At 41.5% G+C, this 22,718-nt stretch overlaps 1 protein-coding gene across 1 annotated transcript in view; it reads left to right on the top strand.

Moving 5' to 3' along the window:
- IGHMBP2 (immunoglobulin mu DNA binding protein 2) overlaps nucleotides 1–22,718 on the top strand; it is a 55,778-nt gene that overhangs the window by 8,292 nt on the left and 24,768 nt on the right. Inside the window, exons 5-8 of the mRNA XM_075187993.1 lie at nucleotides 6,024–6,187; nucleotides 12,361–12,561; nucleotides 12,925–13,072; nucleotides 16,953–17,127. Coding sequence (XP_075044094.1) covers nucleotides 6,024–6,187; nucleotides 12,361–12,561; nucleotides 12,925–13,072; nucleotides 16,953–17,127 — 688 coding nt within the window. The remainder of the gene's footprint in view (nucleotides 1–6,023; nucleotides 6,188–12,360; nucleotides 12,562–12,924; nucleotides 13,073–16,952; nucleotides 17,128–22,718) is intronic.

Here is a 22,718-nt window from a genome sequence, read left to right on the forward strand (position 1 = left end):
ATTCTCTCTAAAACTATATTGGTATATCAACAATTCCATAATTAGTCTATTGTAATTTATTTATTCCTATGACCTGAGGATAAAGAATTATTATCCCTTATTATAAAATCTGGGGACAGGATGATCCCTTCAGGTACATGTTATTTATTTATATCATTGGCTTAGTAGAGAGACCTTATGCTGCCTAAGTTAGATGATTTGGAAAATTCGTAATGCTGAGTCCACAACAATAAGGTCCGTGTATATGGCTCAGATTATAGTAGCCTGAACTCAGCCCTGCAAGTTCTAATATAGAGCGTTCATTTATAATATCATATGTGGATTCCAATGATATTAATATCGATCAACTGGGTCAAATAGTATTTAAATATTTAGTAACATTAGGAGCATAGAACAGCAGAAACAGCGTCCGCCGTCGCGCATTTCGCTGTAAGCTTTAACAAAGCTTTAACTTTGCCTTGAATACTTTAGACATCTATTTTAACAGTTTTTCATTTTGTTCATCAACTAGGATTCATTTTTTAAATATTTCGCAACAAGTCCTTCCCAAACGGGGATGTTAAGAATGTTTAATAAGTGTTTTGGTTTTTAACATTTTCTAATAAAGATCATAATTTTAACATAATAGCATTGTCATTAGAGTGCCCCATAACAGACACACTTCCCTTTTCTTTGTTTGTATCAAATTGAGTACTTTTTGTGTATGGGTGCACCCTTCCTTAAGGCATATCATTAAGAGCATATTGTATGCATTAATAAGCTCCATTCTTTAAAGAAAGATCAATGATCTACCTGGTGCGGTGTGCTATACTTCTCTGTGTAATTTGGAAATTAGTTAAATAAGATTACTGTGTAGAAGAACGCCCATATATTAATACAGACAGGGTAACTCGCTGGTCTGTAGCCACTATATTCCGTTGACCGCTACACCGAGAAATACCCATCTCCTTTCTGTAAGGGACACAAAATAAAAGAAGAAAAGCCCCCACCCCATAGTCACTAGTACACTCATGTTCCTACCAGCCATGGGAGAGGGGTTTGAATTTTTATTTCTTTTGTTTGGGAGTCAAGGTGGGAATTTCAGTCACTGTTTTCTGAAGCCCCTTTTACCTCTATCGCGCCGATTCCTCCAAAGGTGAGGAGGGGTTGGAGGTGGCTGTGATTGAGACCTTCTCCTGGCATCTTCCTGGGTATGTCCACTAGATGGTGAGTGCTATCTGCCCAGCTCTGTGCCACTCAGCTATTCCCGTGACCCTGGGTTAAAGTTGGGTGACATCAGCCACAGGATACTCCTGATGTAGAAGTGATGTGTGCACGGCTTCCTGACATCAGGATCGGCATTTAATGGGTCTGTCATTGTACAGAGATTTGATTGGCCAGGTAAGATTGGGACTTTGTAAATTTACCCCTGGTTATTGTCTGATCTGAGGTCTTCAGAGACCTACATATGCCCAGAGACCAGTGCAGCAAACGCTCTCAGCCCAGTAGTATAGCATTACTGGTTACAGTGTTTGTAAGATATCTGACCCGGGTATAAAACTATAAACTCAGAGAACCTGACTATTAGTTCATCTGAAAAGGGATCAGAAAAAGAAAGGATTTGGAAGCACTCCTATCCACATTGAAAGGGTAACTCAATAATTACCACTAAATAGTTACGGGCAAAAGCCTTTATTAGTAATAGAAAACATATCCATCTGAATGATGGTATATAACCTCATTGGTAAAAAAGTGAAATATTAAAAAAAAAAAGGATATAGAATATGGTGAAAAGAAAATAGAGCAAAGTGTATTAAAAATTAAGGATAGTGGAGCCAGGTAGTATGATAATACAATAAGACGATCAATTACCAAAAACAGTGGTCACCTAAGAGGCCACAAGTAGATACTATATTTATGGGCAGGTGAGAGAACTAATTTTGGTATATGTGATGTTGAATTAAATCACATAACTAGGAGCATATATAGCATATATAAATTGATGGGGATAGATGCAAATATTAATAAATCAGAGTGCCAATATAGTGATATTTATTGGTCAAGATCACCAAAACAGAATAGTTTGGATAAAATAATACCCCAAACAATTATGTGCCATAATGTTTCTCTAGATGTCCATATCTGATAGTAGGACAGGGTTAATCGTATGTAATAATCTGGTATAGGCGCCCCAAATGACTGTTGCAAATGCCATAGATTACCTGGCTAAGATATGTATAAAGCGCTCTTGCTAAAGATATCCTAAAATGTCAGCCCCATAATAGTTGATAATTATTAATGGAGATTGGCAAAAGAAGCATAGGTAAAAGAATATCCCAGATCAGTATGTGCCATAATGTTTATATTAGAAGTCCATGACTAATAACAGCATTGATAGAATGGACATGTATAGTACCATAAATGTCAAATGTCAATGTTGACGTCAATTACCCAATACCCCTCAACATTGACGTCATACCCGGAAGTGGAGCCAGCGAGCGGTGGTGCCGCTAGCACTCTGATACTACTGACTAAGTGGTTATTGTTTTAGAATTCACTAAGCGCTTGATACATATTTAGCTAGGGAATCAATGGCGTATGTTATAGCAGTTTAGTGCACTTACATTTATGGTACTATACATGTCCATTCTATCAATGCTGTTATTAGTCATGGACTTCTAATATAAACATTATGGCACATACTGATCTGGGATATTCTTTTACCTATGCTTCTTTTGCCAATCTCCATTAATAATTATCAACTATTATGGGGCTGACATTTTAGGATATCCTTAGCAAGAGCGCTTTATACATATCTTAGCCAGGTAATCTATGGCATTTGCAACAGTCATTTGGGGCGCCTATACCAGATTATTACATACGATTAACCCTGTCCTACTATCAGATATAGACATCTAGAGAAACATTATGGCACATAATTGTTTGGGGTATTATTTTATCCAAACTATTCTGTTTTGGTGATCTTGACCAATAAATATCACTATATTGGCACTCTGATTTATTAATATTTGCATCTATCCCCATCAATTTATATATGCTATATATGCTCCTAGTTATGTGATTTAATTCAACATCACATATACCAAAATTAGTTCTCTCACCTGCCCATAAATATAGTATCTACTTGTGGCCTCTTAGGTGACCACTGTTTTTGGTAATTGATCGTCTTATTGTATTATCATACTACCTGGCTCCACTATCCTTAATTTTTAATACACTTTGCTCTATTTTCTTTTCACCATATTCTATATCCTTTTTTTTTTTAATATTTCACTTTTTTACCAATGAGGTTATATACCATCATTCAGATGGATATGTTTTCTATTACTAATAAAGGCTTTTGCCCGTAACTATTTAGTGGTAATTATTGAGTTACCCTTTCAATGTGGATAGGAGTGCTTCCAAATCCTTTCTTTTTCTGATCCCTTTTCATGTTCTATTATGGTAGGGAGCACCCCCTCATTTATGTAGACCATGATTTCTATATAGTTTGAGGCATATCCTAGCTTTGTGCAGGACATTATATATCTCTATTAGTTCATCTGAACCTGCAGTGCTCTCATGACCAATCAAAGGCCTTGCCGGCATGTGAGAACCACTCAGCTTCTTTCAGGTCTCCCATGTACAACAGGTTCTTTACCTTAGTTTTCTGAACTCCTGTACTTGCTACTTAATTATTTTAATACCAGACTAGCTGTCTGATTGCTTGTGACTCTGACCTTCTCCCTTTGTTGTTCAGTTTTGCATCTGTGTTGTCTGCCCCTGGTTTTTTAATTGGATTCTGAGTTTGAATCTAAGCTCTCTTCCTGGATCTTGGCCTTTATGCACCTTCCTTCAATCAGCTGTCACCTAGTGAGACTTTGAAAAACATCAAATAAATGTAGTTTAACCTTTAGTCATAGCTTATTCCGCACAGAAATCTTTAAATCGCCCGGACAAAATTATTAGCACCTTTTTAAAAAGTAGTTAGAAATCATTACATTTCAGGAAGGTGATTCTCCTTCACATTGGAAGTGAATTCTACTGTGGTGAGTAGCAGGTGTCTACTATATAATAAGCAACCATTAAACAGGCTTAGAGAAAAGGACTTTTCCTCCTGTTTTGTGTCAGTGTGTGTATTGCAATGAGCTTGGAGAATAGAAAGAATTCCAGAGATTTGTCTGAGGAGGTCAGACAGAATGTTGTAGCCAAGCATGGACAATCTTAAGGCTACAAATTAATCTCCATAGGCTTTGATGCTCCCATTCCCACCATACGTAATGTTATTAGGAAGTTTTAAGCCAATGGCACTGTAGGCGACCTCCTTGGAAAGAGAAAACTTAATTGAAGATTCTCCAAATGTCAGAGGAAGCAAATGAATCAACTGCCAAATATATTCAAGCTGTCCTTCAGACATAAGGTACGACCATTTCAACTCTCGCCATCTGTGGCCAATTTATCATCATCATCATTTATATAGCGCCACTAATTCCGCAGCGCTGTACAGAGAACTCATTCACATCAGTCCCTGCCCTATTGGAGCTTACAGTCTAAATTCCCTAATATAGACAGAGAGAGAGAGAGAGAGACTAGGGTCAATTTAATAGCAGCCAATTAACCTACCAGTATGTTTTTGGAGTGTGGGAGGAAACCGGAGCACCTGGAGGAAACTCGCGCAAACACAGGGAGAACATACAAACTCCACACAGATAAGGCCATGGTCGGGAATCGAACTCATGACCCCAGGCTGTGAGGCAGAATTGATAACCACTAGGCCACTGTATATGGTAAGAGGCCTAGGAGGGCCCACGGTTGAAAGAGAGACTTAAAAAGCCATACTGAAATTTGCCAAAATACACCTGAACAAGCCAAATTCCTTCTGAGGGGATGTCCGGTGGACAGATGAGACCAAATTAGAGCTTCTTGGTAAAGCACATCGTCCCTATGTTTACAAAAGGCAACATGAAAAGAGTGAAACATGGAGGAGGTTCAGTGATGTTTTGGGGTTGTTGTGCTGCATCTGGCACTAGGTGTCTTTAACGAGTGTATGGCATGATGAAATCTGGAGATTACTAGGCCATTTTGGAGTTCAATGTTGAACCCAGTGTCAGAAATCTGGGTTTCCATCAAAGGTCATGGGTCTTCCAGTAGGACAATGACCCCAAAAACCTTCAGAACAGTCCAGCGTCTTTTCTTGAATCATTTCTGGATGCTTTTTGAAGGGGCCAGTAATGAGTCCAGATGTAAATCCCATAGAACACCTGTGGAGAGATCTGAAAACAGCAGTTAGGAGAAGCCACTCTTCAAATCTGGGAGAACTGGAGCAGAAGAAGAATGAACCAATCTGCCAGGAGAGAGGTGCAGGAAACCCATTCATGGCTATAGGAAGCAGATGATTGCAGTTATTTGACCAAAGGCTTTGGTACTAAATAAAGTCTAGGGTGTCAATAATTTTGTCTTTTTTATTTTTCTGATGTAAAAGGATATACAGTATTACATTCAGAATCAAAAACAAAGGTTCTGTGTATTAACAGATTAAGAATTATGGAGACCAAATACTGTTGTTAATTTCACCTTATGTTTAGAGGAAATTTGGACTTATTTGAAAAAAGAAAAGTGCAAGGGTGCCAATATTTTTGGCCACAGCTGCATTAGTGTGATCTCTATACTGATGTATTCCATATAATGTTATATGCATCTAGTTTGAAAATAATAAATGTTCCTGTCTCTATTTTTGTTTGCTTTTGTGCTTTTTAAATTTATTAACGTCTTTAATCATTTCTTGTTTTGTATAATTTCATGGATATATAATAAGTTGTGTTTTTAATTTGTTTAGTTACGTGTTTGTTTGTATTACTTTTTACATGTTTGTTATTGACATGTTGCATTTCTGCTTTTGTGAAATTAACCTAGTGATCACTCCTACATATTAATATAGGACATGTAGAATAAAATATGTCCGTGTAAAAAAAAAATATGCAAATAAAAACTGTTTATTGTTGGCAACAACCTTGACTGTGTTCAATTTTCTCATATGTCCCCAGGACCTGTGGAATTTCTCAATCCATCCTTGGACGAGTCACAAAAGGAAGCTGTTGTTTTTTCTCTCAACCAGAGAGAAGTTGCTATTATTCACGGCCCTCCTGGTACTGGTAAAACAACAACAGTGGTGGAAATTATCTTGCAAGCTGTGAAGCAAGGACTGAAGGTGAGAATTGTGCTGTTGCTGTGCCTGTCAAGACATAATGTTCTCTTGTAAACAGTTCGGTGTTGAATTCTAATGCTAAACTCGATTACTATCATTAGGACACCTGGGGTGGAGAAAAATCTTGCTGTCAACAGAAGTATTGTTTGTTGGGTCTGGGGTAGCGCACATTGGAACGGCTTCCATGTAAACACTTTCTGATTAAAGAGCAAGTGCTACTTCAATGTGAATTGGGGGAAGGGGAGCACGGACCTTATTCAAAGTAATCGTAATTGCAGCGCCTGATGGCTCTTGTTTGGCAGTGCAACATTTTTATCTAATGTCGCCAGAACACAACCTGGTTGCACATGACTGCGGAATCACCTTGGTTATGGTAATTGTCTGTGATGGATAGATATAAGCTAGAAATATCAATTTAACAAAAAAAATATATATATATGCTGCCTCGGGTACATAAAACACTCTTGGATGTGGCTCTAGGCGTCACTAAATATATCTTATTAGCTGTGGGGAGTTTTGGACACATAATCACTCGGTAGATATATGGAAAATATTTCCCATGTATTATTTTTATTTTTTTATTTATTTATAAGGCGCCACAGATTCCGTAGTGCCAGATACAGAAACAAGTAACAAATAGATGAGGTAACACACATAAGTAGCACAGATAAGTGAGAGACATGCTGTGGTGACTCGCACAGAGTGCAGCAAAAGACGTGACAGGACGTGGGAGGGAGACAGACCGGTGGCAATCGATATATCATGACGCTTGGGATACCGACACCAACTATACCTGCAAAAAAAAAAAAAAACCGAACACTTAAATAACGACATAATTAAAATGTACACTTACCTTTACACCGATGGCGGAGATTACCGAAACCACTGCTATCTGCTGCTAAATACGAAGATGCTGGATGGCAACGCTTCAGTCTGACGTCAGGTGCTGTTTTTTTCTGGGGATTCTTCCCATTTCCTGGTCTGTTTCTGCCTTACAGATTCACATCCACCTTTGGATTGTACAATGCAACAATTCCCTTTCTTTCTTCCCACATTTTTTGGGTGAGAGATTCCAGTGTAGGGTGGCTGGCCTATGCACGGCACATGAGGCAGAGGACCTGGGACAGCGATCTTCTATGGGGGGCCCGACTGATATTGTACAGCCAGACTGGGCTAAATCTTTGGCCCTAGCTATTGCAGAGCTGTCTCAGCTTGTTGCAAGCTCTAGGGATCCTTCCCCCTCCGCCCCTCCATCAGGAGCTACAGAGAGTAACCCTGCCCCATGTTTGACTCAAGAACAGGGACCTCTGGAACTCCTTGAGCATGTGACAAACTGGTCTGGGAGCAAGGCTAGCTGAGGTCTGTGCAGGGTCTGGTTCAGGTTTCCTCTTCCTTGAGAAGAATGGTGGGTTCCGCTGCTGCCTCCTCCTTATCCAGGACCAGTGGTCCTCTAGTCATGAGGAGGATCTGACCAAGAGCTTTCCTCCCAGGAAGAAGGCAAGGTGGCTGAAGATTCTGACCCTGAGGTTTCTTTGTGCCCTGAGGAGGTGTCACGGATTTCCCAGGTATGACCACGGAGAGGGGATAAGTGGTTATAATGAGTTTATTAACAAACACAGATGACAAGGTAACTCACGAGACAGTTCAATGTGCAGATGAGAAACACAGGTAACAGCAATAGTAGATTTCAACAGGCAGCGTAGAACTATAAGTACCAGGTATAATGGTTGAAGATGCAGGAGTCCAGGACACAGGTAACAGCAGTAGAGAATACAATGGAGTAATTTGCAGGAGTCCAGATAGCAGATAACCGCAGTAGTGAATTCAATGAAGAAATCTGCAGGAATCCAGCTAGCAGGCAACAGCAGTAGAGAATTCAATGAAGTAATTTGCAAGAGTCCAGATAGCAGATAACAGCAGTAGTGAATTCAATGAAGAAATATGCAGGAGTCCAGCTAGCAGGCAGAAGCTGAGCACAGGGAATGCTCATAGGAATGACCTGATGATCTGGCCCAGACCGTATGAAGCAGGCAGGTTTATATAGGCCTCATGCAGGTGACACAACTCTCAGTAATCAAGGTAAATGATCAAAGTAGCACAGTGGCCCCTTTGGTGGGCAGTGGTACTACAAGTAGAATACATAATGAATCCAATAAAGTCACTGCAGACAGCAGCTGCAGAGTGCAAGTCGTGACAGGAGGTTTCACAGGGCATCTTTGCCTAAGGTAGATTCTCCCTTAGCTTGCCTTTCGAAGGCCTCCACCATTCTGATTCCGAATGCTATTACACTGAGGGACCCATATGTGACTGGATCACTCCTAAATAACTTCTGGTATGAATTTATTTAGGGGAAATAGCGCAGAGCACTTATTTATATAATTGCATATGCATTTATTTTTTATATTGTACATATTCTGAGATAGGAAATCATTATTTCTGAGACCAGGGTAGAAACTCGTTTTTCCTGTTTTAACCTTACTAAAGGATATGCCTTATTTCTGATGTATAGCGCACATTTTGTTAGCTTTGCACTGCATGTAAATCCATGTTTGTGTAAATAGGGTACATCCTGATGCTAAAAATAGCCTGTGTCTGAAATGTATAAAAGGCACTAGCTTGTATTTGAAATTTGTTCTTCCGATTTCAACATTTGACCTGATCACTGGTACCACTAACCAGTATGAGCAAATACACATCTTGTTTCAAAGACCTGCTTGGAAACATCGTCAATATTGCTGTATTCCTGTGACCTGCAGATTAGATCCTAAAACTAATCCGTTCTCCGGCTGTCTGAGGTTTGGACCCAAGCTTTTCCAGTACCACTGCTCTGCCCGCTACCCAGCAGCCCTGGTCAGTGTGATAGGCCAGGGGGGGATCAATACACAGCAACCCTGATCTATAGAGAGAGGTCAGGGGTACAGGTCCAGGTACACCAGCAACGAGATATGCTAGCAGCGTCAACTACCCAGAAGAAACCCGATTCTGGATGCCGGTATAGGAGTCCAGTGGTGGCAACCTTTGTAAGCCCCTCCTACTGCGGCAAGAGTGCACATTTGGGATAACGAAAGGGAACGGTGGCAAAGTAAGCCCAGCCGGTTCCCAGCAACAACAGACAGGGTGGCATAGGCGGTCCATCCTGTCACACCATCTTAGCTTTAGCCTAGGTCAATAAGGCTGTGAAGAGGTTGTTGAAGTAGTTGGGGGATGGTCTTTAGTCTGGTAGACCCAGATTAGAATTGCTCACTATGATGGAGCATATCTGAGAGTCCTCCAAATGCCATGGGGAGCCCAACATCAATGCAGGGCTCATTGGGACTTTTCAGATCTCTGCCGCAGCTGTCTTGGCACTCCCTGCATTATGCCTTAAGGCCTGGGAGGCAGACGTGGGTCTAAGCTACATATCCTTGGCGACAAGAGTTCTTTTCTTCCTGTCAATCGCCCCAGGCCTAAGGCCCTAGGTTTTGCTCCTTTCATCTCTCAAAAAAGGTGGGGAGTTAGGCCTCCAGAGGACAAGCCTCTGCTCCACATGTAGGTCATCAAAAAGAAAAACGAGCTTGGGCAGCTAAGCATCTAGCTTTCCGACAAGCAGTCAGCATGAAGAGCAGGGTACCCATCCAGGGTCTCTCTTTGTGCAACCTTGTCTCTTTTTCCCAGTCCCGGAGGAACAGAGGGGTTTGGGATTTTACTCCCAACGTCTTCTTGGTTCAGATGCTGGAAGGAACCTTCCGACCCATCTTCAACCTCAAGTCCTGTTTGAGTGGACAAGTTGAAGATGGAGTGTCTGAGGTATGTCATCAACAGTGTGGAATAAGGTGATTTCTTTGTGTCCATGAACATCAAAGACACCTACTTGCATGTTCCAGTCTGGGAGGGACACCAGGACACCAGTGTTTCCTTAGATATACCGTACAGTGTCAGCATTTTCAATTTTGGGCTCTATCTTTCGGGCTGTCAACAGCGCTGTGGGTATTTTCCAAGATCAAGGCAGTTATGGTTGCCCTTCTAAGACCCATTGGGGTGACTGTCCAGGCAGGATATTACAATCTACAGATCAAGGCGGCACACTTTTGTCTGTCCACTGCTGCATTAAGGTGCTAGGCAAGATGATCTCCAACTTCGAGGTGATACAATTTGCACAGTTCCACTCAAGGGAGTTCCAGATGGAACCCATTGCAAAATAAAAAAAATTATCGCCTTCACCTGTCCAGATAATGCTTTATATTGTCTCCAAGGGTGAGGAAGTTGCTCCTTTGGTGGTTGATAGGGGACCACCTCAACAGGAGTCGCACATTCTCCATTTTGGACTGGGCACTGCTGACCACGCATGCCAGCCTGTTAGACTGAGGGGAAGTCACCATTCAGTACCATTTTCAGGGTCTTTGGACTCCAGAGTCAAAGATCTTGATAAATATGCTGGAGCTCAGGATGATTTTCAACACTTTGTTCAGAGCTTGCCCATTTCTGTGAGGGAAGGCTGTAAAAATTCAGTCAAACAGTGCCACAGTGGTGGCATACCTACATAGTTAGGGCAGCACCAAGAGTGCCCTGGCCAAGAGAGAGACCAGCATGATCATGCATTGGGCAGACCAAAATGTGCTGGCCATTACGGCAGTGTTCATCCCAGGGGTAGAGAACTGGGAAACCTATTTACTGAGCAGGCAAGCCCTTCATCCAGGTTGAATAGTCCTTTCACCCGGAAGTCTTCTAGCAGCTGCTGGACAGGTGGGATCAACAGCACCAGAGTTTACCTCGGCTGGCTTTACCGGCGTGGCTGTTGAAGCCATGATCCTTAAGGCCAAGGGTTTCCTGGACATCGTGATTCAGACCATGCTTTAGGCTAGGAAACTGATTTTGGCCAGGAATTATCATAGGCTCTGGAAGACCTAGCTCTATTTTTTTTGTTTATTTTTTTTATAGTTGGCCCATTTGCTACTCTTCTTGTAGAAGGGTCTGGATAGTTGCTTGAGTCTTAGCTCATTGAAAATTCAGGGGGTAAATATATTAAGGAGTTATTTTTGCAAATCGGCGATATTAGGCGACTTTGACAGCTACGTTTAAAACGGCAATGTGTTTAAATGCAAAATTGCAAAGATTTGCAAAAATCACTCCTTAATATATGTACCCCCAGGTGTCTGCCTTATCATTTTTCTTTTCGCTCCTTGGAATCTTAGCCTGATATTGAAAGCCTTGCAGCATTCTCCTTTCGAATCATTAAATTCTGTGGCGTTAAGTTCCCTACCTGGAAAACTAACCTTCTCTTGACTATCTCTACAGTCAGGAAAGTTTTCGAGCTGGGGGCTCTGTCTTGTAAGACAGGACTGTCTTTTGGACTAAGCCTTCCTTTCAGCCTAAGAGAATTTCTATGTTTCATCCGAATTAGGACATTGTGATTGACCTCTTGATGCCCGCAAGAGAGGTTCTGAGCAGACCATTACCAGGTGGATTACTTAGGTAATTCGCCAGCCTTACATTGTGGTCCATAAGCCTGACATCACATTCTACCATGTCGGTGGGTACTTACTGGGCAGTAAGACATGGGGCCTCGACTAATCAGCTATGTCGGGAGGCCACTTTGTCTTCTATAGACACTTTTGCTGATTCAACATTTTTGCATCCAACAATGCCAGTTTTGGACGGAAGGTGCTGTGCTCCTCAGTTTCTGAGCGTACCTTCCCTTAGGGACAGATTTGGGACGTCCCCAGCATTACCAGTGTCCCCTTTAGGATGAAAAAGTAATGAGATTTTTATACTTGCATTAAATCCTTTTCTCTGAGTCCAGTGGAGGACACGTACTTACTTCACACTGCTTGTTCTGTCCTCGGGACTTTGTAGTAAATACTGAGGAGTCACTGGCAGTCAATGGTTTTAAAGGGGGAGGAACTTGAGTTTTTAGTAGGGAGTTTAAAAAGTGCACAAGCTCCTACACCGCACTGTATACCCCACCGTTTCCAGTTTTCCCCTTTGAACTTCAACAAATGGATTTCGTATGCTGCGTACAGAGTTTGTAGAGGTTATAATACTAGTGGGATTAGCAGTTTAGAAGTTAAGCAGACTAATGTGCAGAATAGTAGTATTTAAACACTTTGTTTGAAAGGCAGGTACATAAATCGTTCACTGTACCTTGACAAAACTGTTGTACCCAAGTGAGTTTAAGATCTTCAGTGTTTCTTCTTAAGGTTCTCTGCTGCACTCCTTCTAATGTAGCTGTTGACAATCTGGTGGAGCGGTTGGCTATGTACAAAGAGAGGATTTTACGTCTCGGTCACCCTGCACGTCTTCTGGAATCCCTGCAGCATCACTCTCTGGATGCTGTATTGGCACGTAGTGACAATGCGCAGATTGTGGCTGATATCCGCAAAGATATTGACCTGACCTTTGTAAGTATTATTAAGCCGTTCTTAAATTACCTACATTATTTTCAGTTTTTCATTTATGTTTGTTTCTTACATAGCTATTTTTTGTTGCAAATGTTGTGTATTTTATAATATATGTAATAACGTACCCCAGTATAAATTATGTGGATATTAGACGTACACACAGTAAAGGCATTTTGAGGATGCAGCGGACTAGAAACCAGTGACGTCACTCAGACACTGATCCAAGTGCAGTGAATAAGCTGCTTTTTTTAATAAAAAAACATGAAAAAAATGTCTGCTTTCACTTTATATAGAATATGGATACAATTTAAATAGAAAACTACATAAAGACTATTCTGATACCTTATTTTATCAATTCTAAAGGCAAAAATGAGAAAGCTGCAGCACAGAACAGAAAAAAGCAGCTTCAAAACAGAAATCAAAGCTCTTCGGAAAGAGCTGAAAGAAAGAGAGGAGGCTGCCATGATCGAGACGTTGAAAGGCGTTAATGTCATCCTTGCCACAAATACAGGTCAGTCTGATAATGAGGGCTCAGTGCACCACACTGCTTTAATCACATTCTGAGCTGTTTCCAGTGGGCCCCTTCTATTTATTGCTGACATTGATTCCCAGATAAAATAAACTTCAAGCTCTGTGATTCATATGTCATTTGTGTTGGATGTTTCCAAAAGAATATAAATAGAGTGTGTCACGGTGACTCATGTGAGTCCTCACCGAGGTGTTTTGTAAATCATGCCCAGAAATGTCTGTTTTTACATAATTATTAAAGTGGAATGCAAAAACACTGCAAGAGTACACATCCCCAACTGATTGTCTGCGTGTGGTCACCGTATGATGAAGCGAGGTTTGAGGATGACTTATATGCAGAATGGAAAGTTTGTGCACACCGGTGATTTATCACAGCATGCACTGTTCTGTCCTGTTCATGGTCTGTCATCTGTTGTCTTACAGCACACGTATGCCCTATATACCATGTGGTGAACACAGCTCAGATTCGGGCATACCCTAACACTCATGAGCATGCATGTACAAAGAAAGCATTAATATTGTGTTTTCTGTGAGAACTACACTATGGATAAACTGCTGCAAGTGTTTATGTTGTTTGTATGGTAAAGGGATGCAGTCAGATTGTTGACACCAAAATGTCGACAGGTTCAGTGTGTCTACATGGTTAAAATTGTGACTGTTGACAAGTAGTAGACAGTCACAATGTCAACATCTTAACGGCAATGCCGCCAACCGGCGTGCCCCACCCCCAAACCCTGGTACTGCCAGCCATGGCTGGTACTAGCAAAATTGGGGGGGACAAAATATGTGAGGTCACCTCAGTTTTACTGTTAGCAGCACTAGGCTTTGCCAGCCAGGGCTGGTGACACAATAGCAGGGGCAACCGCAGCGTGAGATGCCCCTGCCATGTTGACAAACAACCCCTTTCTGGTCAGCATGGGGCTGAATTCCCTAAGGAGATGGCTTCCGCGGAAAAAAAAAACTCCTAACGGTGTCCGGCCGCGTGCTGAAAAAAAACACCGTTTTGTCCTTGGTGAAAAACTGGTGGCACCAATCCCAGTTTGCCATTAACAGTTTGGGCATGCTGGTGCTTGTAGTACTACAAACACCAGCATAACAATGGCTGCCAGGACATGCTAGCACTTAGGCCTGCTGGGACTTGTAGTGCACCGAGACAAAATGTAAATAAAACACACACTCACTCCCATTTAAAAATTTACTATATTTGAAATATTTTTTTTTTTTAAAACTGTAGTAGTCGCCAACATCCACGTTCTTCATCTGTAATCCATGCTTGTCCATAAAATAAAATTTTAAATGATCTTGTGTGCCGCCTAGTAAAATACCCCCTTCGATTTTCCTAGCACCAGCACTAGGGTGGCAGCACTAGGGTTATGCTGTTTGCAGGTAGGGGTATGCTTTTTTCTAGGGTTTTTTTTTGTTTTCTTTTTACTATATTATTTACTGTATTGTGCCGGGGGGGTCTGTCATCTGGCGGGGGTATTGCCATTTGACTGTTTACTTTACTACCTGTCGACCGTCATGATGTCACCATTTTAACCACGTAGACACACTGAACCAGTCAATAACAATCAAAATTTTTGTGTCAACAGTCTGACTGTCGACAGGTTCAGCATCAACAGATCATAGCCAACCCTATAGTAAATGCTGAAGTTTGTGACCAGTCTTAATTTGGAGCCCAACGAAGATGCAAAAAAGTGTGTACAGAAGGCTTACATAACGTAGGAATTTTGTTACGGAAATACACATATCCAGTTGTCCATCGAGAGAGACAAGAGACTTATTTGGTCAAAGCTGTGGGGCGCCATGGTAAAAACATATGAGCAATTTATTACATATGCTGGGATAAGCATGTGCGCCGGGTGTGCACAAGGACACCCTAATACACAGCTGTTTCCTGCCTCAACTGTTTCATGAAACGGAGCTGCTGCGCATTCGTGGCTGCAGCATCCCTGGCTGCAGCATCCCTGGCTGCAGCAGCTCCTTCCGTTCCAATGTGGAGTTGAAAACGCTAAGACTGGACTATGTGTGCTGACTCCAGTGGTAAGTTGCACACAGCTGCCTATATATGTTTTTATTAATACATGAGTATACTGGTGATGTGTCCGTGTGTATACATGAAATGTGTGGCATTATTGTGTGATATAATTTGAACTTGAGGTACTACTGTGTGGCATAATATGAACTTGAGGTACTACTGTGTGGCATAATATGAACTTGAGGTACTACTGTGTGGCATAATATGAACTGGGGGCACTACTGTGTGGCATAATTTGAGCTGGGGACTCTTCTAGAGACCCTCCCTCTAGGAGGTGCTAGAAACATACCTCGGGTGGCAACACTTTGTATGTTGACCACACATAATTGGCCTATTATCACACCGTGTGTGATTCTAAGATGACCACTAAAATTAGTTGGATATATTGGTAAATGAAGTTGATAGATCTCTTGGCTTTTATGTGCAGTCATCGCTAACCATACTTTAACAGTCCCTTGTGATGCTGGAAGACATCCGGATGCTCGATTTGAGCACTGAATGGCCAGATCTCATAGAGTTTAGCCAATTACTTACAGTCCCTCTACACTAGGGCAAAGAGAAGCAGAATTATTCCATGTGGGCAGCATTCAGCATGATAAAAATATTGTGGAGGCTAAGCGTGCTCCTTGATCATGGGATGAGGGGATGAAATGGTGTTTGAGGAGTGAATAAATGGAAGATAAATAAAGGTGGTGGAATGAATGACAAGGTAAAATATGGTAGGTTGGGTATCTGTAACAGTATGGGAATTTTACTAATAAAACCACCACCGGTGGCTGCATAGAAATTCCAGTCGCCAGGCTAAATGCCGACACTTACAATGTGCAGACAGGTTTACAATCTCGTCAGTGTTATTGGCGACACCGGCAGTGTCGCCAATCACAATGCCGACATTAAAAGAACAATGTCACCGGGTCCGGGGTAATGCCACTGAGTCCAGGGTGCAGCCGCCAGACCCGGCAGCATTGCTCTTTTAATGTCGGCATTGTTATTGGCAACATTGTCAATGTCACCAATCACACTGGCGACATTTTTATGTGGGCAGGTTAAGTGCTGGCATTCCCTCAATTGCAATTGCGTACCCTACCCCCTTACACTTTCCCCACCTGCAGCTACGTCTGTTATTCCAATACCTTATGCATCAAGTGTTCTCCACACTTCTTTACTTTTTCTACTAGTAGGTTAATTGGCTGCTATTAAAATTGACCTTAGTCTCTCTCTCTCTCTGTGTCTGTCTGTATGTTAGGGAATTTAGACTGTAAGCTCCAATGGGACTGATGTGAATGAGTTCTCTGTACAGCGCTGCGGAATCAGTGGCGCTATATAAATAAATGGTGATGATGATGATTGTATATAATGCCTTTGTGTCCTGATCACCTCAATGAACAGCACAGCATAATATGTCATGATTATAGACAAAAGATGATAATCATAATGAAGAGTTGTGCAACAGTGTTACCGGCTTTCTTACATTTTCTGTTACGTAGAAAAAATTAACGATAACGAGAATACTGGCTTTGTCACAAATGGTTAAATAATGAATATGGGGCAATAAATTCCTATTTTTTTCCCCATCGAAGCCTTTACACATGACTGATGCTGTATCTACAAGGTTGGGGACTTGTGTTGGCTCCGAGGCTTGAACTCTCAACCTAATCCCTGCAAACAGATTGTCTAATGATCTCAAAATTCTGGCACAGCGCCATGCAAATACAGCATTTAATTTAGAGAAGTAGATTTCCATGCTAATTACCAATAATGTTTCATTGCGAAATTACAGAGTTGTAAGCACATCGATCTGTGTTCAAATGGTTTCTCTTGCCAGGTGCCTCCCTTGATGGTCCTCTGAAGCTGCTTCCTGATAATTATTTTGACTTGGTGGTGATTGATGAGTGCGCTCAGGCATTAGAAGCAAGCTGCTGGATCACACTACTGCAGGCTAAAAAGTGTATCTTGGCCGGTGATCACAAACAGCTTCCACCCACTATCATATCTCACAAGTAAGGAGACAGGGACTGCAGAGATTTCAGTTCCTCTGTATTGTCAATACTTATGTCTTATGTTTATCTTCTTCTGTACTTGAAAGAGAATTCTAAAACTGACAAAGATTAAAAAGCTACATAATGTGTCAACACCTTAAACAAGTATTAACTCCTTATGATATATTGGCTTAATATTTAACACCTGGGGCTAGATTTACTAAGCTGCGGGTTTGAAAAAGTGGGGATGTTGCCTATAGCAACCAATCAGAGTCTAGCTGTCATTTTGTAGAAGGTACTAAATAAATGAAAGCTAGAATCTGATTGGTTGCTATAGGCAACATCCCCACTTTTTCAAACCCGCAGGTTAGTAAATCTAGCCCCAGGTTTAAAACTGCTGAAACTAAAAATATTGCTGTTCCAACAGCCACAAAATCTATTAAAGTTACATTCACCTTGTTCGCTAGATAAATGTAATCACCTTCTGAAATATTCTGTAAGTAACTGATTGATTGGCATCTTGCGGCATTCTTCTAAATACTGTTTGGATAATGTCTCTTCAGGGGACACATACTGACAATGGGGTTCAGCTCCATCCCCAGCCTACATAACCCACTACCCCCTTTCCAGACCAGGAAGCTCATTTTTATAACTGCTCTCGGCACAAAATGTTAGATGACAACAACTTATCAGGTAACTGACTCTATGTTTTTCCCCATTACTGGTATAACTGCCTCAGTCAGGTGCTCTCCCTCCGCCATCAACACCTAACATGCGTCTCTTTCCCTTCCGTCTGACACCATCATGGGAGCCAGGTATCTCTTGTGGCCTACACATGATGTCACCATTCAGGCGTTGATGGAGGGAATCCAGCAAAGTGTCAAAACGGGAGCAGGTTTTCATCTCCCATTCATTTGCTTGAGTCCTTCATACCATTGTAGCCAACTTCTTTCATTTTTCGGTGGAATTCGGCTCCAATGCTCATGGCTCCTGAGTTTTAAGGAGGGGCCTCTTAAGTTTATCTTTACTATGGAGGAAGCCAATATTTGCTTGGACTTTCAATCACCTGGGTGGTGAAGGCTACAGGGAAGTGGGCTGACAAACTAAGGGAGGTTCTCTCAGAGGCTTCCTCCTTGGAGGAACTTTTTTAGCTTTCAGGCATCTATCTAGGTAACGCAGCCTATGATTCAGGTCGATGCCTTGGCACATTCTGTGGCAGCATATAGGACTTTCTGGCTGGTCACTGAAACCAGTTCCAAGAAGTCTTTACTCTCACTCCCTTATGAAGGAGAGGTTTGTTTTGGCCAATCGCTGGATAAGGTTTATATATTAAACTACAGGAGGCAGGAGCACCTTCTTACCCCAATAATTATTTTAATATTATTATTATTATTGATTTGCAAAGCGCCACAGTGCTCTGCAGCACCAGGCAGTGGGAAAAACTGTATATGCATAAAACAATGATATATAAGTTGACAAAATAAATGCATACATGAAAACAAAGGGTAGGGGGCAAGTTAATGTGCATAAAACTTAAGATTTTTTTGTTTTGAGTTGTGAGGCAAAAATTGTCAGGCAATTGAAGCTCCAAGTTTGCCTTGGCCAAACATGGAAAGTAAAAATCCCTTCTGATTAATTAAAAAATTATCGTCCCAAGTATTTTCTACCTGCCATATCCCCTCATCCAGTAGAAGACCGATTCAGATAGGGGATGTAGAAAGAGCCTCTTGTGGACCCCTGGGCCCTGGCAATGATATGTGCTGGACTTCACTGAGCCAGGAATAATCAGTGGGCTCTTGTCCTTTTAGTGAATGCATCTATTTTCTTCCTGCTGGCTTAGGTCATTTGTCCGGGTTATACTTTAACAACGTTGTTTGAGTTTTATTTCATTTTAATTTTCATAGTCTTCAAATAAGTTTCCCTCCTCATACAAGAGCATTTCAAGGTAGAGTGTCTCATGCCACCTAACTTTTATGTTCTGATTTGGGAGGGAAACAAAAAGCCTTGAGATTTGGGCAGTGGTCCATCTTTCACCCGGAAGTTCAGTCCCCGCAGTGTTCACAATATGATGTTTGTCTTTACAACTCACCTTCTCAGGAAGGGCGTTGCCATTCTGCACTGATGATCAAAACACCCCCACAGAACATTCTGAACATCCATGTCTAGATCTCTCTGTCAGAGTTGCAGAGGCATCGGTGGATTGAGAACTTTTCCAAGTTCTCTCTCATTCCTACTACGAGGATGCACTTCCTGGGATTTCTATAGACACCTGTCTTTACTGGGCGTTTCTTCTTTCCAAGGAGATTGAGGCCTTCCTTGCATATTCCAAGGACTGCCATTAACTGCTAGGTCTTTACCCTTTACGGGGCCATGGTCTTTATAATCACATTTGCCCAGGTTCACGTTTGTACTCTGCATTTGTCACCTCATCAGTTAGCCCAAATTTTCAGATTGTTGTTTGGAAGTCAACACATGTCGATTCTGACATGGGAAGTACACGCCTTGAACATTGTAAATGGGATAGAACTCAGTTCAGTTCATGGAGTCCTTAGAGAGTGGGGTCACCTCCTGTGGCATAAGTCTGTTCATGTCCAGTCAGACCTTCCCACACTGCCTTTAATCTTCAATGTCAAAAAAGAAGGGCTTTACCAAATTTAATATTCTCATTACCCATCCTGGGTAGAAAATAATTAGGATCCCTTGGCCTCTGATTCCTACAGCTCCTGATAGCAATCAATCATCAGGGTGGCATGATTAGCATCCTAGTAGTGGCAGAAACTGAAAGAATCTTAAAGTAGGCCAACGAGGCTGGAGCAACTCTCTTAACCACCTTCATCCACAGGGTAAAAGTTCCTCAGTTAACAAATCGTGGACCTAGAAGAGTGGTCTCCACATTCAGAGGTCTTTAATTAGTTGGTTTTTACATGAACCTCATGGACCCTTGGCTCTGAAGTGTCCTAGGAGAGTCTGGTATTTGAGTTTTGGTCTTTGGTGATGGATCAGCCCTGTTAGCTCACGCTGCACCCTGACCTCTTTGTGGAGGATCTCTTAGACCATCACACTCTCAAGGGCCTGGTGTTATTGTCTAGGATTTTTATGTCCTTATTCTGTATGGGCCTCTCAGAATGTGTAACAAAGACTATGCAGTTCAAAAGAAAGCCTGTCTTATTCAAGGCCTGTCCGTAAGCTCTCTAAAGGTACAGGTTTCTGCTGTAGCAGTCTTCTTTTGTTGGCTAAATTTAATTTTGGCCTGATCAGCTCTTCAGGAAGAGCAGTTCTAACCTTTCTGAATTTTTTTTCGATATCTCTCCTTCAAAGAGGTGTGTTGGTTGTCCACTTGATCCACCTTTCACAATCTCACTACATTTTCTTGGATTGTTGGCAGAAAGGTACTGTAGCCATCTCCTCTCCTTTCCATAACTATATTCTTTTGGACATCCCTACTTTCAGTTTCTAGAATGTCCATCAGAATTAGAAAATGTTATTTTGTACTTGCCATTAAATCCATTTTACTGATTTCCTCCCCACTACCGAAATAACCCTTTGTTATTTTCTCAGTTGGGTGGTAATCCTTCCTCGGTTCAGACATGTTTGTTTATTCTAGATATTTTCTGCATGTATTGCTACTTTCAAACTGAGCTTCCTTATGTGAAAGGGGGATAAGTAGGCTGGGGGAGGAGCTTAGTCCTTTTATTCCATAAACAAAGAGTGGTGTTCTTTATCTAGCATCTGTATGTAAATATACATCGAGTTAGAAGCTATTATCCTTGCACTGGTTAGAGGTCGGTGTACCGCCATGATGGCAGCTGTACAGCATACTTTAACAAGCTGCCCCTGGAACCAGACTATCGGACAGATTGAATTTCCTGCGTTGTCCTTTAGAACAACGCGTCCCGCGCTCTATTATCATTACGGTAATAGCTGCGCATTATTACGGTAATTTCACTGCTGATTTTTGCCCTCAGCTCTGTAATAATACGCGGACCGCGTTGTTCTAAAAAATCTACCCCTATCAGTGACAGCCTTCCAGTTCCTGTGATCTGCACAGGAGCCATGTAACTTGGCACAGAGTCGATATTACATAAATATGGTAACGGATGAACTTTAGCCAGAATGTATGTTTTCCCAAGCCTACAAAATGAGCACCATGATTCCCGATTTTTGCCCACTCAATTCCAGCCTTATCCGCACTTGCGTACTATATGGAACAAGAGAAAAAAAAACATGCTTCCAAATCTAAAATGTATTACTTTGTTTATTTGTTTGTATAATTGTGTCAGACCATTTAACAGCCGTATACTCACAAGAACTATCTTGTCAAATTTTAGGGTACAATTTTTAGAAGAAACATGAAAGTGTTTTGTTTTATTTACACCTTTTTTTCTATCTAAAGTCCATAAGATTAAAAATATATTTATATATGTAATATACAGTACATACATGCAATATGCTGAAAATAGAAAGTCTGATCTCTCTCTCCATAAAACATATACTGTGTATTACTTCGATAGTCTAAAGTTGCTTTGCCAAAACATAAATATCGGTCTTGTCTCCGCTCTGCTCTTCCTGCTCGGCCCATTTGAAATAAGCTGAGCAGGTGTCGATGTCACTTCTGTATCAGATGGAAGTCTAAGTTTTCACTTTTGTGTGGAGTCATCCTTTAAATAGAAGGCACAAACATATATGTAACTGGAAGGCTGATTTTACTGGTCTTCTCAGTTTTTCCTCCCTTGACATTTAGTATATTATGTGTTTTATGGACAGTGCAAGATTATGAAGGCATAATAAGAAGATATTCTGTTGCTTATTTCTCTTTTTGGTTTATTTAGTTCATTATTGGACACTCCCAGGGACCACTCATATCATCATCATTCATCATCATCATTTATTTATATAGCGCCACTAATTCCGCAGCGCTGTACAGAGAACTCATTGACATCAGTCTCTGCCCCATTGGAGCTTACAGTCTAAATTCCCTAATATAGACACACACTCACACACAGACAGACAGACAGAGAGGGAGAGACTAAGGTCAATTTTGATAGCAGCCAATTAACCTACCAGTATGTTTTTGTAGTGTGGGAGGAAACCGGAGCACCCGGAGGAAACCCACGCAAACACAGGGAGAACATACAAACTCCACACAGATAAGGTCATGGTCAGGAATCTAACTCGTGACCCCAGGCTGTGAGGCAGAAGTGCTAACCACTAGGTCACTGTGCTGCCCACAATTCCCCATTCCTCCAAATCATAAGGATTTGGTGAAAAGCAGACAGTCCTGCTACAACAGTGTTATAGTGTACCCTTGCCTTGTCCACATACCACACCTGCCACACAGTCCCAATTTTCATTAAATGCTCCCCAGCATATGCTGTGGCCTACTGATATGAGTTGGGCTTATGCATTCCCAAATCCATGCATGTGTGCACAGACGAAACTCACCCTTTGACCGCATGCTCCTGCCTCTAGGCCAGCTGTAATCCACACACTCTGTTTCTCAGCCGGTATGATACATGTTAAAAAGAAGTGTCTTTGTTAAAGAATTGTCATTCTCACCAAATTATCTGATTTTTTTTTGATTTTTTTTTACATTTTAAACATTGCTCTTTGAC

The sequence above is a fragment of the Mixophyes fleayi genome, chromosome 10 (genome assembly GCF_038048845.1).
Source record: "Mixophyes fleayi isolate aMixFle1 chromosome 10, aMixFle1.hap1, whole genome shotgun sequence".
In the NCBI taxonomy this organism is placed as follows: domain Eukaryota; kingdom Metazoa; phylum Chordata; class Amphibia; order Anura; family Limnodynastidae; genus Mixophyes; species Mixophyes fleayi.